The sequence below is a fragment of the Pristiophorus japonicus genome, chromosome 2 (genome assembly GCF_044704955.1).
Source record: "Pristiophorus japonicus isolate sPriJap1 chromosome 2, sPriJap1.hap1, whole genome shotgun sequence".
Taxonomy (NCBI): domain Eukaryota; kingdom Metazoa; phylum Chordata; class Chondrichthyes; family Pristiophoridae; genus Pristiophorus; species Pristiophorus japonicus.
The window spans coordinates 36831098-36843459 of NC_091978.1; the positions used below are offsets into that span (position 1 = coordinate 36831098).

Sequence of the window (12362 nt, forward strand, 5' to 3'; positions counted from 1 at the left end):
TTAGGACCTTGGGTAGCGAGCCAATTAAAAGGTTAAAAGACTATTAATTGAGCAAATAAGGTCAAAGAAGGCGAGTTCTTTTCTGTAAATTGAACCTGGTATAAATACAGCCATTTTGGCCATGTGATATCAGAAGGACAAAGACCTGGCTTAAAGCCAAGAGCTTGTTGCTGTCTGCCAAATTAAAGTGACATTAAAACTACAATCGGAGTTCGTATTTCATTGGAAATTAAGAGATCTAACACTTAAGTAATCTGGGATACAGACTATCAGGCCCCGGGGATTTGTCGGCCTTCAAGCCCATCAATTTCTCTAACACAATTTCCCACCTAATGAGGATATCCTTCAGTTCCTCCTTCTCACTAGACCCACTGTCCCCTAGTACATTCGGAAGGTTATTTGTGTCTTCCTTCGTGAAGACAGAACCGAAGTATTGGTTCAATTGGTCTGCCATTTCTTTGTTCCACATTATAAATTCACCTGAATCCGACTGCAAGGGACTTACGTTTGTCTTCACTAGTCTTTTTCTCTTCACATATTTATAAAAGCTTTTGCAGTCAGTTTTTATGTTCCCTGCAAGCTTCCTCTCGTACTCTATTTTCCCCCTCTTAATTAAACCCCGAGTCCTCCTCTGTTGAATTCTAAATTTCTCCCAGTCCTCAGATTTGTTGCTTTTTCTCGCCAATTTATATGCCTCTTCCTTGGCTTTAGCACTATCCTTAGTTTCGCTTGTTAGCCATGGTTGAGCCACCTTCCCCGTTTTATTTTCACTCCAGACAGGGATGTACAATTGCTGAAGTTCATCCATGTGATCTTTAAATGTTTGCCATTGCTTATCCACCGCCAACCCTTTAAATATCCTTTGCCAGTCTATTCTAGCCAATTCACGCCTCATACTGTCGAAGTTACCTTTCCTTAAGTTCAGGACCCTAGTTTCCGAATTAACTGTGTCACTCTCCATCTTAATAAAGAATTCTACCATATTATGGTCACTCTTCCCCAAGGGGCCTCGCACAACAAGATTGCTAATTAGTCCCTTCTCATTACACATCATCTAGTCTAGGATGGCCAGCTCTCTAGTTGGTTCCTTGACATATTGGTCTAGAAAATCATCCCTTATACACTCGAGGAAATCCTCCTCCATCGCATTGCTACCAGTTTGGTTAGCCCAATCAATATGTAGATTAAAGTCGCCCATGATAACTGCTGTATCTTTATTGCACACATCCCTTATTTACTGTTTGATGCTGTCCCCAACCTCACTACTACTGTTTCGTGGTCTGTACACAACTCCCACTAGCGTTTTCTGCCCTTTGGAATTCCGTAGCTCCACCCATACCGATTTCACATCATCCCAATGTCCCTCCTTACAATTGCATTAATTTCCTCTTTAACCAGCAACGCTACCCCGCCTCCTTTTCCTCTCTGCCTATCCTTCCTAAATGTTGAATACCCCTGGATGTTGAGTTCCCAGCCTTGGTCACCCTGGAGCCATGTCTCCGTGATGCCAATTACATCATATCCATTAACTGCCATCTGCACAGTTAATTCGTCTACCTTATTCCGAATACTCCTCGCATTGAGGCACAGAGCCTTCAGGTTTGTCTTTTTAACACACTTTGCCCCTTTACAATTTTTCTGTCATGTCACCCGTTTTGTTTTTTGCCTTGGGTTTCTCTGCCCTCCACTTTTACTATTCTCCTTTCTATATTTTGCCTCTGTTTCCCTTTTATTTCCCTCTGTCTCCCTGCATAGGTTCCCATCCCCCTGCCATGTTAGTTTAACTCCTCTCCAATAGCACTAGCAAACACTCCCCCTTGGACATTGGTTCTGGTCCTGCCCAGGCGCAGACCGTCCGGTTTGTACTGGTCCCACCTCTCCCAGGATCGGTTCCAATGTCCCAGGAATTTGAATCTCTCCCTTCTGCACCACTCCTCATGCCACGTATTAATCTGAGCTATCCTGTGATTCCTACTCTGACTAGCACGTGGCACTGGTAGCAATCATGAGATTACTACTTTTGAGGTCCCGCTTTTTAAATTTAGTTCCTAGCTCCCTAAATTCGTCTCGTCTTCGAATAAGGGGCCGTCCATTTAAAACGGAGATGAGGAGGAATTTCTTCTCTCAGAGTGTTGTAAATCTGTGGGATTCTCTGCCCCAGAGAGCTGTGGGGGCTGGGTCATTGAATATATTTAAGGTGGAGATAGACAGATTTTTGAGCGATAAGGGAGTAAAGGGTTATGGGGAGTGGGCAGGGAAGTGGAGCTGAGTCCATGATTAGATCAGCCATGATCTTATTAAATGGCGGAGCAGGCTCGAGGGGCTAAATGGCCTACTCCCGCTCCTATTTCTTATGTTATGTAAAACGGAGGAAGGGCAATTTCAAAAATGGCGGCCCCTCTGTGGAGAGTCACCGACCAGTTCGCACCGAACTGTGGCCGCCGCTTTCAGGCGGCTATGGGTCTTATATTAAGGGTCAATTTCGGCCCCTTTATATTTAGGATCTGCCTCAGTTTTGGAGGTTAGGGGCTTGGAATCAACACTACAAAAAAAAACAACCAAGCACAGGTTATGGTTGTACTAATTCAGACAAAAGATAGTACTGGTTCACGGAGGTAGCTTAAACACAAAGAATGCGCAACCATTGAGGTTAGCTCATGAATACATTTTATGCAATTCTTTCCAGGGGTATTCCTTTGGCTCAACATTCACATACCAATAAAAACCTGTTTATAATTAGAAGAATCTAAACAAAATCATCCCATTATTAGATTTCTTCGACAGCACCTACCAAATGTGAAACCTCTACCAGCTAGAGGACAAGGGCAGCAGGCGCATGAGTAAACCATCATCTCGAAGTCACACACCATCCTGACTTGGAAATATATAGCTGTTCCTTCTTCGTCGCTGGGTCAAAATCCTGGAACTCCCTCCCTAATAGCACTGTGGAAGTACCTTCACCACATGGTCTGCAGCGGAGCAAGAAGACGGCTCACCACCACCTTCTCAAGGGCAATTAGGAATGGGCAATAAATGCTGGTCTTGCCAGCGATGCCTATATCCCAGGAACAATTTTTTTTTTTTTTTTTTAAATACAATTGCCACTCCAGGTGCCAGAGTTCATTGAACATCCAAATTGTAACCAAGTGTTAAGAGTTTAACGGCTATTAAAACTCATCATTAATCAAGGTTAAATCCCATAATCTTCAGTCTAGAACAAAATTGCCGCACTAGATGAGTACACTGAAAGTTAGAGTCAAAAAACTCTCCTTACCTGCTCACTTTTGATCTGCACTAATCGTGTTGCGGAATTGTGATGAGTCACTGTAGCTGGGCACCAATGGGTGGAAGATTTCAAGTCATACACCTTAACTTTATAACCAGCCAGGTTGCTCGTACCTGATAAACAGAGGAATATTGCTTACTTTCAACCTATGTAAAGCCTTCAGTTTATGGTTGTCAATGATTCATTGAGGTTCAGAGTACCACTTTGTACAGCCTGATTAAATCAAGTTTGCATTTCTACCTTTTGAAAGTCAGATGTCTAGACTGTCCGATGAAGATTATTTTAATGCCATCGTTATCTGAATGGGTTAACAATAGCGAGAATAATGGTGATTACAAATGCTAGGCTACACGCAGGTCAGTCGATGCCTGCCTTGTCAAGCTCTTAGTGTGCTTGGGTCAAAAGCAGAAAAGATGGGGGTGGGTACTCTTAGCCTTTGAGTCATGAAAGGCACAGAGATAAATGATAAAAACAAAAAATAACTCAGAAAATGCTAGTGTTACAAATTTGGGTCTACGGTCGACAATTTTCTGGCTCTGGGCTTTAGTCACTCCCATAAGTGGTCTATGGGAGTTCACTCACACTGACCTACAGCCACTTGTACAATAGAATAACGCATGGATGCAACAATTGTGATCTGAAAAGGATCGTCACCTCTTTTGCATGTGTGTTTCTTCAATCTCTGCAAAGGCAGACCAAGCAAACACCTGGAGATAAAAAGTTAAAAACAAAAACTTGCATTTCCATAGTGTCGTTCACGACCACTGGACATCACAAAGCGCTTTACAGCCAATGAAGTACTTTCGAAGTGTAGTCACTGTGTAATGTGAGAAACACAGCAGTCAATTTGGGCACAGCAAGCTCCCACAAACAGCAATGTGATAATGACCAGATAATCTGTTTTTGTGATGTTGATTGAGGGATAAATATTGGCCAGGACACCAGGAATAACTCCCCTGCTCTCTTCGAAATAGTGCCATAGGATCTTTTACATCCATCGGAAACTTCTCATTTGAAAGACGCCATCTACGACAGTGCAGCACTCCCTCAGCATTGGAGTGTCAGCCTAGATTTTTTTGTGCTCAAGTCCCTCGCATGGGACTTGAACCCACAACCTTCTCACTCAGAGGCGAGAGTACCTCCCACTGAGCCACTGACAAAGGCTAAGTTGGATGTTAATCATTAAAAGCTGCTTTATTTCACAGCACATGAACATACAGAGCAACAGTTATGATTAAATAAATTTCAATCAATGCAACTTGACTTCACATAATACAAAATAATGAACTCACTATGTACATTCACATTACCTTACTTGACTTACAAAATAACTCCACTACATTTGGCCCAGAGAGTACCCGCTCCCTGTAATGACAGCCATGGTTCAGCTGGTAGCACCCACACCGGAGTCAGAAGGTTGTGGGTTCAAATCCCGTTCTAGAGACTGGAGCACAAAAATCTAGGCTGACACTCAAGTGCAGTACTGTTCTGTCGGAGATACCATCTTTCGGATGAGACGTTAAACTGTGGCCCCGAGGTCTCCTCTCTCAAGTGGACGTAAAAGATCCCATGGCACTATATTGAGGAGTAGGGGAGTTCTCCCCATTGCCAAGCCAATATTTATCCCTCTTTCAACATCACTAAAACTGATTATCTGGTCATTATCACATTGCTGTTTGTGGGAGCTTGGTGTGCGTACACTTCAAAAGTACTTCATTGACTGTAAAGTGCTTTGGGACGTCAGGTGGTCATGAAAGGCACAATGCAAGTCTTTCTTTCTTTCTTTTCAGTCTCCTAACATTTCCTCTCATCGGCCTAACTCCAGTATCCAGTTATCGGCAAATTGACTACCTGCCCATCCAAGAATAGATTCCACTAGCCTAAGTTGTCAACGACCCCTGCCGAGTTGAGATGAAGAGATTTGTCACAGCAGCAGAGCGTGAACGATCAGTACAATGTTAATCTATCTTTTATTGACTCCAGCACACTATTTCAGATGCCCATCTTAACCCGAATCTAATCTTTTAACTGTGCCACCCTGTGAATGTAATCCCTTGAGCATTAAGTTTAAGTCAGCAGTGGCATTTTTAACAATATATTACACCTCCCACCCTCTCCAGTAACCAGAAATCCTGAAACATGACAGCTGGACATACACAGAAGACCAGTCAACATCAATTCACCAAGCTGCACTCCACAACTGATGAAGGTTTGAATGATGGCTACCAACCAAAACACCAACGTAATCTTTCTCTTCCCGATGCTGAGTGACCTGCTGTGCATTTTCTGTTTCTTATTTCAGATTTCTAAACATTCAACATGTTCTCAGTATTGGCTTCCAATTAGGATTCCTGAAGGTTCACTTTTTAAAAAAATATTCGTTTCGGGATGTGGGAGTCGCTGGCAAGGCCAGCATTTACTTACACCCTGCCAATTTGCCGAGAGCAATAATGGTCACTTCCATTTCAAAGAAAATCTTAATTACAATGAACACAAGGAAAACCGACTACAAAACAAACATGTTTTCAAAATTACCAACAATTACCAACCTTTCGTAATTTGTGGGTGGGAATGAATCCCACAATCAGTACATTTCTACATGATAACAGTTGGAGACTTACCATAGAGGAAAAGTTCTTGGGTTGATTTTTTAATGAACCAGGTCTTAATCTTGGCACAAATCTCCTTGTTATCCCGAAGAGGTTTTTCCCAGCAATCTATATTCATCTACGGAAAAATATTTACAAAGTGATTTTTATTTTTTAAACTTAAAAAAAAATATATAAAAACAAACATTACACATTTCAATTCTGATTTACATAGAGCAAATAGTTTTTATTGAGGAGGTGGAGGAAGAGCACAGAAATTGGCAGTCACTGAATACCCTTAGTAGGTTTTCAAAATCAGTTTTGATCCTCCCTTTGTGCAAAGGACAGTGCTGTGGGACCAAGTTCAGAAAGGAATGGTGGAGATTACAATTGGGCATTTTCATGTACAATTAAAATTAGAAGTCACAGTACATAATGAGCAGTGCTTCCTTAACAGAGTGTAGCAAAATACTTTTTTATAAATGGGAATTTCTGTCGGCATGCTGACTCATGCTGCCATCCTTCTGTACCTCAACCAAGTGGCCATTTGGCATCTGTGAATGACAGTGAGCATCAGTAAGTCAGTCATTCGGTTTTGGGAGGCATCACAGCCGAGTCTGATCCTATGCTGACATGATGTCCACACACAAGCTGGATAGGATCAAGTGTGGGAAAAGCTGGCTCAATATTCAGTCCTGTAACCTATCAAATGGTACAGCCCATTACTGCAGTATTACCGACCGCCACCTTTCTGGTCTGCAGGACTCTAATGCACACTGGGGGGGTCGAAATTCCCTTTATAACGCCGCCCGTTAGCACTGGTGCTAGGCGGCTAACGGGCGGCAAAGGCCTACCGTTGGTGTTAAGCGGCGTCCACGGCTCGGGAGAAATTCGGTAAGCTCTTTGGTAGAGGCGCCAAGAGGTAACGCTGTGCCATCTAATGCCACCCACGTGGTGACATCATCCTGCGTGCAACGCCCCCTTGGCGCTGCTCCCACGACATTTGGTTCGTACTGCCTGGGAAAGGTGGAGGGAACATCATGGTGCTCGGGCGTATTCGCCCAGAGATCAAGGTGAATTGTTTTCTTTATTTATTTCATCATCTTTTCATTCGTTGCAAGAGTGGGGAAGTTTGTGTGTGGGTCAGAGAAGTTTGAGGTTTATTTTTCTTTCTTCCCGTTTTTCCAGCTAGCATGACGGCAACCTCCCGATGCAAAATTCAGTAGGCATCCTGAGCTCCCACCCGAGGATGAGTGTGCAACGCCCCTTTTTAGCGTTGCTCTCATATCTTTGGGCGTAAAAATTGAATTTGGCAGTTGGTGCCTGCACCAAACACCTGGAGGTAAAATCAGCACTCGGGTGGTGACAACTCCATAAAAACAGCGGTACCGAATTTCGACCCCTGCCCCATTCAACATCTAAAAAAATATATAAAATACACTTTCATGACATCACCATAAAACCAGTCATATTTCAGAGCACAGCATGGGGGGAGGGGGGCAGTTGGGGGGGAACATCACAGCCTACTACATATGGGTGGGACGAGGTGGGGTGGGAAGTAAAGTCACAGCCCAACACCAGGAAAGTGGAAGGTGTCACAGCGACATTGCTGGAACCACAGTACAATTGGAAGATCAATTTAGTTCTCACTTTAAAAAAAAATCAACTTGTGGTAATGGCTGTAAACTACAGATCATCACCACAACCTCTAAACACAAGGGAGGACGAGAAGCAGAACTATCGAAAACACTGCATACTCTTCCTTAGCTCAGCGCGATTAAAGGAAATGGCCAAAATAGTTACACCAGTTAAGTGTGAAAAATCTCTCATTCTCTTAGGGGTGAAATGATGGCCAGGGGTGGCAGGAAGAGGAAATGAAAAATGCCATGCTGGTGCAGTCAAATGCACTACTAGCATGGAATTCCTCTCAGATATTTTAAATACATCTGTTTACCCGTTTACCTCATTGCCAAGTTCAGTTTTTATATAAAACACAAGTGTCCTTTATGGCTCGGACCGAATAGCGCAACACAGGTCCTACCGATCTCAAATCAAGGATCCTAGGCTAGTTTTGGCAAATCTGGACAAAACTCTCTCCCCCCACCTCTTTCCACCCCCACCCTTAAAGGGATGAAACTACTAATATTTTGAAATTACCAACAATTACCAACCTACCCAAACAAATAAAAGGTTCCAAACTAAATCAAAACGGCGTAATCGGGGGAAAATGTAAATTCCACGAGGTGCACAGCAGTCATGGGTTCAGTCACGAGGATGGCACAAGTGGCGCTGGTGCAATGAGTGCAATCCTCTAAAGTCGGGACCGTGACACATTACTGGGCAGAGTTGGAATTTTCATCTCCAGCTGTCTCAATTAATAGCACCTTCACCTTAGGGGTCAGAAACTTTTGGGCTCGAGCCCCAGAACAAGGACACTCCCATGCAGGTGCCACAAAGTGCTACATTATCATGGACGTCATCCTTTGGACAAGACATTAAAACTAAATTCTGCTTAGTGTTTGCTAAGTGGTAAGAAGACAGTAAGTAGAGAGTCAAATGAGACAAGGAGCCTCCTTCATCCAACATATGGTGGAATCAAAATGGTGAGGGGTCTAGACAGAGTCAATAAGGTGAAACTGTTCCCATTGGCAGAAGTGTCGAAAACCAGAGGACACAGATTTAAGGTGATTGGCAGAAGGTCCAAAGGCTATATGAGAAAAAAAGTTTTTTTTAATGCAGTGAGTGGTCATGATCTGGAATGCACTGCCTGAAAGGGTGATGGAGGCAGATTCAATCGTGGCTTTCAAAAGGAAATTAGATAAGTACCTGAAAGAAAAAAAAATTGCAGTGCTATGTGGAAAGGGCAGGGGGAGTGGGACTAACTGAAGTGCTCTTGCAGAGAGCTGGCACGGACTCGACGGACCGAATGGTCTCCTTCTGTGCTGTAACCATTCATTGGGGTCAAGTTTCGGCCTGAGTTGCTCCTATTTTTTTGGAGCAACTGGTTTAGAATGGAGTATCTTAGAAATTGCAACTCTCGGCATTTAGTTTGCTCCAGTTCTAGTCAGTTCGAACAGTTTCATTTTGGAACAGATTTTTTTTCCCAAAAGGAGGCGTATCCGGCCACTTACGCCTGTTTTGAAAGTTTAGGCAGTGAAAACTTACTCCAATCTAAGTTAGAATGGAGTAAGTGTAGATTTTTGTACGCTCAGAAAAACCTTGCCTACACTTAGAAAATCAGGCGCAAGGAAGAGAGATGGGGGGGTGGGGGGGAGGGAAGTTTACAAACATGAAACACTTCACTGTTACAAATAAAGAGCAATCATCAATATTAAATGATAAATAAATCAATAAATCAACCAATAAATCAATCAAAAAAAATTAATTAAAAAAAATTATTAATAAATAAAAAATTAAGTTTCGACTCACCGATTGCAGCACCGGGAGCCCTCCAACCGCGTGCTAGGACAGCGCTCCCCCCCCCCGCCCCGCCCGTGTGTGTGTCTCTGTCTCTGTCAGTGACTCTCTCTCTGTCCATCAGTGTCTATGTGTTTCTGACAGCGAGGGGGGGGGAGGGAAAGAGAGGGGGGGAAAAAAGAGGGAGGGAGGGAGGGAGGGGGGGGAAAAGAGGAGGGAGGGAGGGGGGGAAAAAAGAGGAGGGAGGGAGGGGGGGAAAAAAGAGGAGGGAGGGAGGGGGGGGGAAAAGAGGAGGGAGGGAGGGGGGGAAAAAGAGGAGGGAGGGAGGGGGGGGGAAAAGAGGAGGGAGGGAGGGGGGGGGGAAAAGAGGAGGGAGGGAGGGGGGGGGAAAAAGAGGAGGGAGGGAGGGGGGGGGGAAAGAGGAGGGAGGGAGGGGGTGAAAAAGAGGAGGGAGGGAGGGGGTGAAGAGAGGAGGGGGGGAAAAAAAGAGGAGGGAGGGAGGGGGGGGAAAGAGGAGGGAGGGGGGGAAAGAGGAGGGAGGGGGGGGGGAAAAGAGGGAGGGAGGGGGGAAAAAGAGGGACGGAGGGGGGGAAAAAGAGAGGGAGGGGGGGGAAGAGGAGGGAGGGAGGGGGGGGGAAAGAGGAGGGAGGGGGGGAAAGAGGAGGGAGGGAGGGGGGAAAAGAGGGAGGGAGGGGGGAAAAAGAGGGACGGAGGGGGGGAAAAAGAGAGGGAGGGGGGGGAAGAGGAGGGGGGGGGAAAGAGGAGGGAGGGAGGGAGGAAAAAGAGGGACGGAGGGGGGAAAAAAGAGAGGGGGGGGGGAGGAGAGGGGGGGGAAGGAGAGGGGGGGAAGGAGAGGGGGGGGAAGGAGAGGGGGGGGAAGGAGAGGGGGGGGAAGGAGAGGGGGGGAAGGAGAGGGGGGGGAAGGAGAGGGGGGGGAAGGAGAGGGGGGGAAGGAGAGGGGGGGAAGGAGAGGGGGGGAAGGAGAGGGGGGGAAGGAGAGGGGGGGGAAGGAGAGGGGGGGGAAGGAGAGGGGGGGGAAGGAGAGGGGGGGGAAGGAGAGGGGGGGGAAGGAGGGGGGGGGAAGGAGAGGGGGGGGAAGGAGAGGGGGGGGAAGGAGAGGGGGGGGAAGGAGAGGGGGGGGAAGGAGAGGGGGGGGAAGGAGAGGGGGGGGGAAGGAGAGGGGGGGGAAGGAGAGGGGGGGGAAGGAGAGGGGGGGGAAGGAGAGTGGGGGGAAGGAGAGGGGGGGAAGGAGAGGGGGGGGAAGGAGAGGGGGGGGAAGGAGAGGGGGGGGAAGGAGAGGGGGGGGAAGGAGAGGGGGGGGAAGGAGAGGGGGGGGAAGGAGAGGGGGGGAAGGAGAGGGGGGGGGAAGGAGAGGGGGGGAAGGAGAGGGGGGGGAAGGAGAGGGGGGGAAGGAGAGGGGGGGGAAGGAGAGGGGGGGGAAGGAGAGGGGGGGGAAGGAGAGGGGGGGGAAGGAGAGGGGGGGGGAAGGAGAGGGGGGGGGAAGGAGAGGGGGGGGGAAGGAGAGGGGGGGGGGAAGGAGAGGGGGGGGAAGGAGAGGGGGGGGGAAGGAGAGGGGGGGGGGAAGGAGAGGGGGGGGGAAGGAGAGGGGGGGGGGAAGGAGAGGGGGGGGGAAGGAGAGGGGGGGGGAAGGAGAGGGGGGGGGAAGGAGAGGGGGGGGAAGGAGAGGGGGGGGGAAGGAGAGGGGGGGGAAGGAGAGGGGGGGGGAAGGAGAGGGGGGGGGAAGGAGAGGGGGGGGAAGGAGAGGGGGGGGAAGGAGAGGGGGGGGAAGGAGAGGGGGGGGAAGGAGAGGGGGGGGAAGGAGAGGGGGGGAAGGAGAGGGGGGGGAAGGAGAGGGGGGGAAGGAGAGGGGGGGGAGGAGAGGGGGGGGAAGGAGAGGGGGGGGAAGGAGAGGGGGGGAAGGAGAGGGGGGGGAAGGAGAGGGGGGGGAAGGAGAGGGGGGGGAAGGAGAGGGGGGGAAGGAGGAGGGGGGGGGAGGGGGGAAGGAGAGGGGGGGGAAGGAGAGGGGGGGGAAGGAGAGGGGGGGAAGGAGAGGGGGGGGGAAGGAGAGGAGTGGAGGGGGGGAAGGAGAGGAGTGGAGGGGGGGGGAAGGAGAGGAGTGGAGGGGGGGGAAGGAGAGGAGTGGAGGGGGGGGAAGGAGAGGAGTGGAGGGGGGGGAAGGAGAGGAGTGGAGGGGGGGGAAGGAGAGGAGTGGAGGGGGGGGAAGGAGAGGAGTGGAGGGGGGGGAAGGAGAGGAGTGGAGGGGGGGGAAGGAGAGGAGTGGAGGGGGGGGAAGGAGAGGAGTGGAGGGGGGGGAAGGAGAGGAGTGGAGGGGGGGGAAGGAGAGGAGTGGAGGGGGGGGAAGGAGAGGAGTGGAGGGGGGGGAAGGAGAGGAGTGGAGGGGGGGGAAGGAGAGGAGTGGAGGGGGGGGAAGGAGAGGAGTGGAGGGGGGGGAAGGAGAGGAGTGGAGGGGGGGGAAGGAGAGGAGTGGAGGGGGGGGAAGGAGAGGAGTGGAGGGGGGGGAAGGAGAGGAGTGGAGGGGGGGGAAGGAGAGGAGTGGAGGCGGGGGGAAGGAGAGGAGTGGAGGGGGGGGAAGGAGAGGAGTGGAGGGGGGGGAAGGAGAGGAGTGGAGGGGGGGGAAGGAGAGGAGTGGAGGGGGGGGAAGGAGAGGAGTGGAGGGGGGGGAAGGAGAGGAGTGGAGGGGGGGGAAGGAGAGGAGTGGAGGGGGGGGAAGGAGAGGAGTGGAGGGGGGGGAAGGAGAGGAGTGGAGGGGGGGGAAGGAGAGGAGTGGAGGGGGGGGAAGGAGAGGAGTGGAGGGGGGGGAAGGAGAGGAGTGGAGGGGGGGGAAGGAGAGGAGTGGAGGGGGGGGAAGGAGAGGAGTGGAGGGGGGGGAAGGAGAGGAGTGGAGGGGGGGGAAGGAGAGGAGTGGAGGGGGGGGAAGGAGAGGAGTGGAGGGGGGGGAAGGAGAGGAGTGGAGGGGGGGGAAAGGAGAGGAGTGGAGGGGGGGGAAAGGAGAGGAGTGGAGGGGGGGGAAAGGAGAGGAGTGGAGGGAAGGAGAGGAGTGGAGGGGGGGG

General features: G+C 49.6%; 1 protein-coding gene across 2 annotated transcripts in view; it reads right to left on the reverse strand.

The window, feature by feature from the left end:
• LOC139236732 (lysine-specific demethylase 3A-like) overlaps nucleotides 1-12362 on the reverse strand; it is a 112174-nt gene that overhangs the window by 81805 nt on the left and 18007 nt on the right. For both annotated transcript variants that reach the window (XM_070866850.1, XM_070866852.1), the window contains 2 exons: nucleotides 5908-6013; nucleotides 3275-3399 (listed from right to left, as the gene is read on the reverse strand). In XM_070866850.1, coding sequence (XP_070722951.1) covers nucleotides 3275-3399; nucleotides 5908-6013 — 231 coding nt within the window. The remainder of the gene's footprint in view (nucleotides 1-3274; nucleotides 3400-5907; nucleotides 6014-12362) is intronic.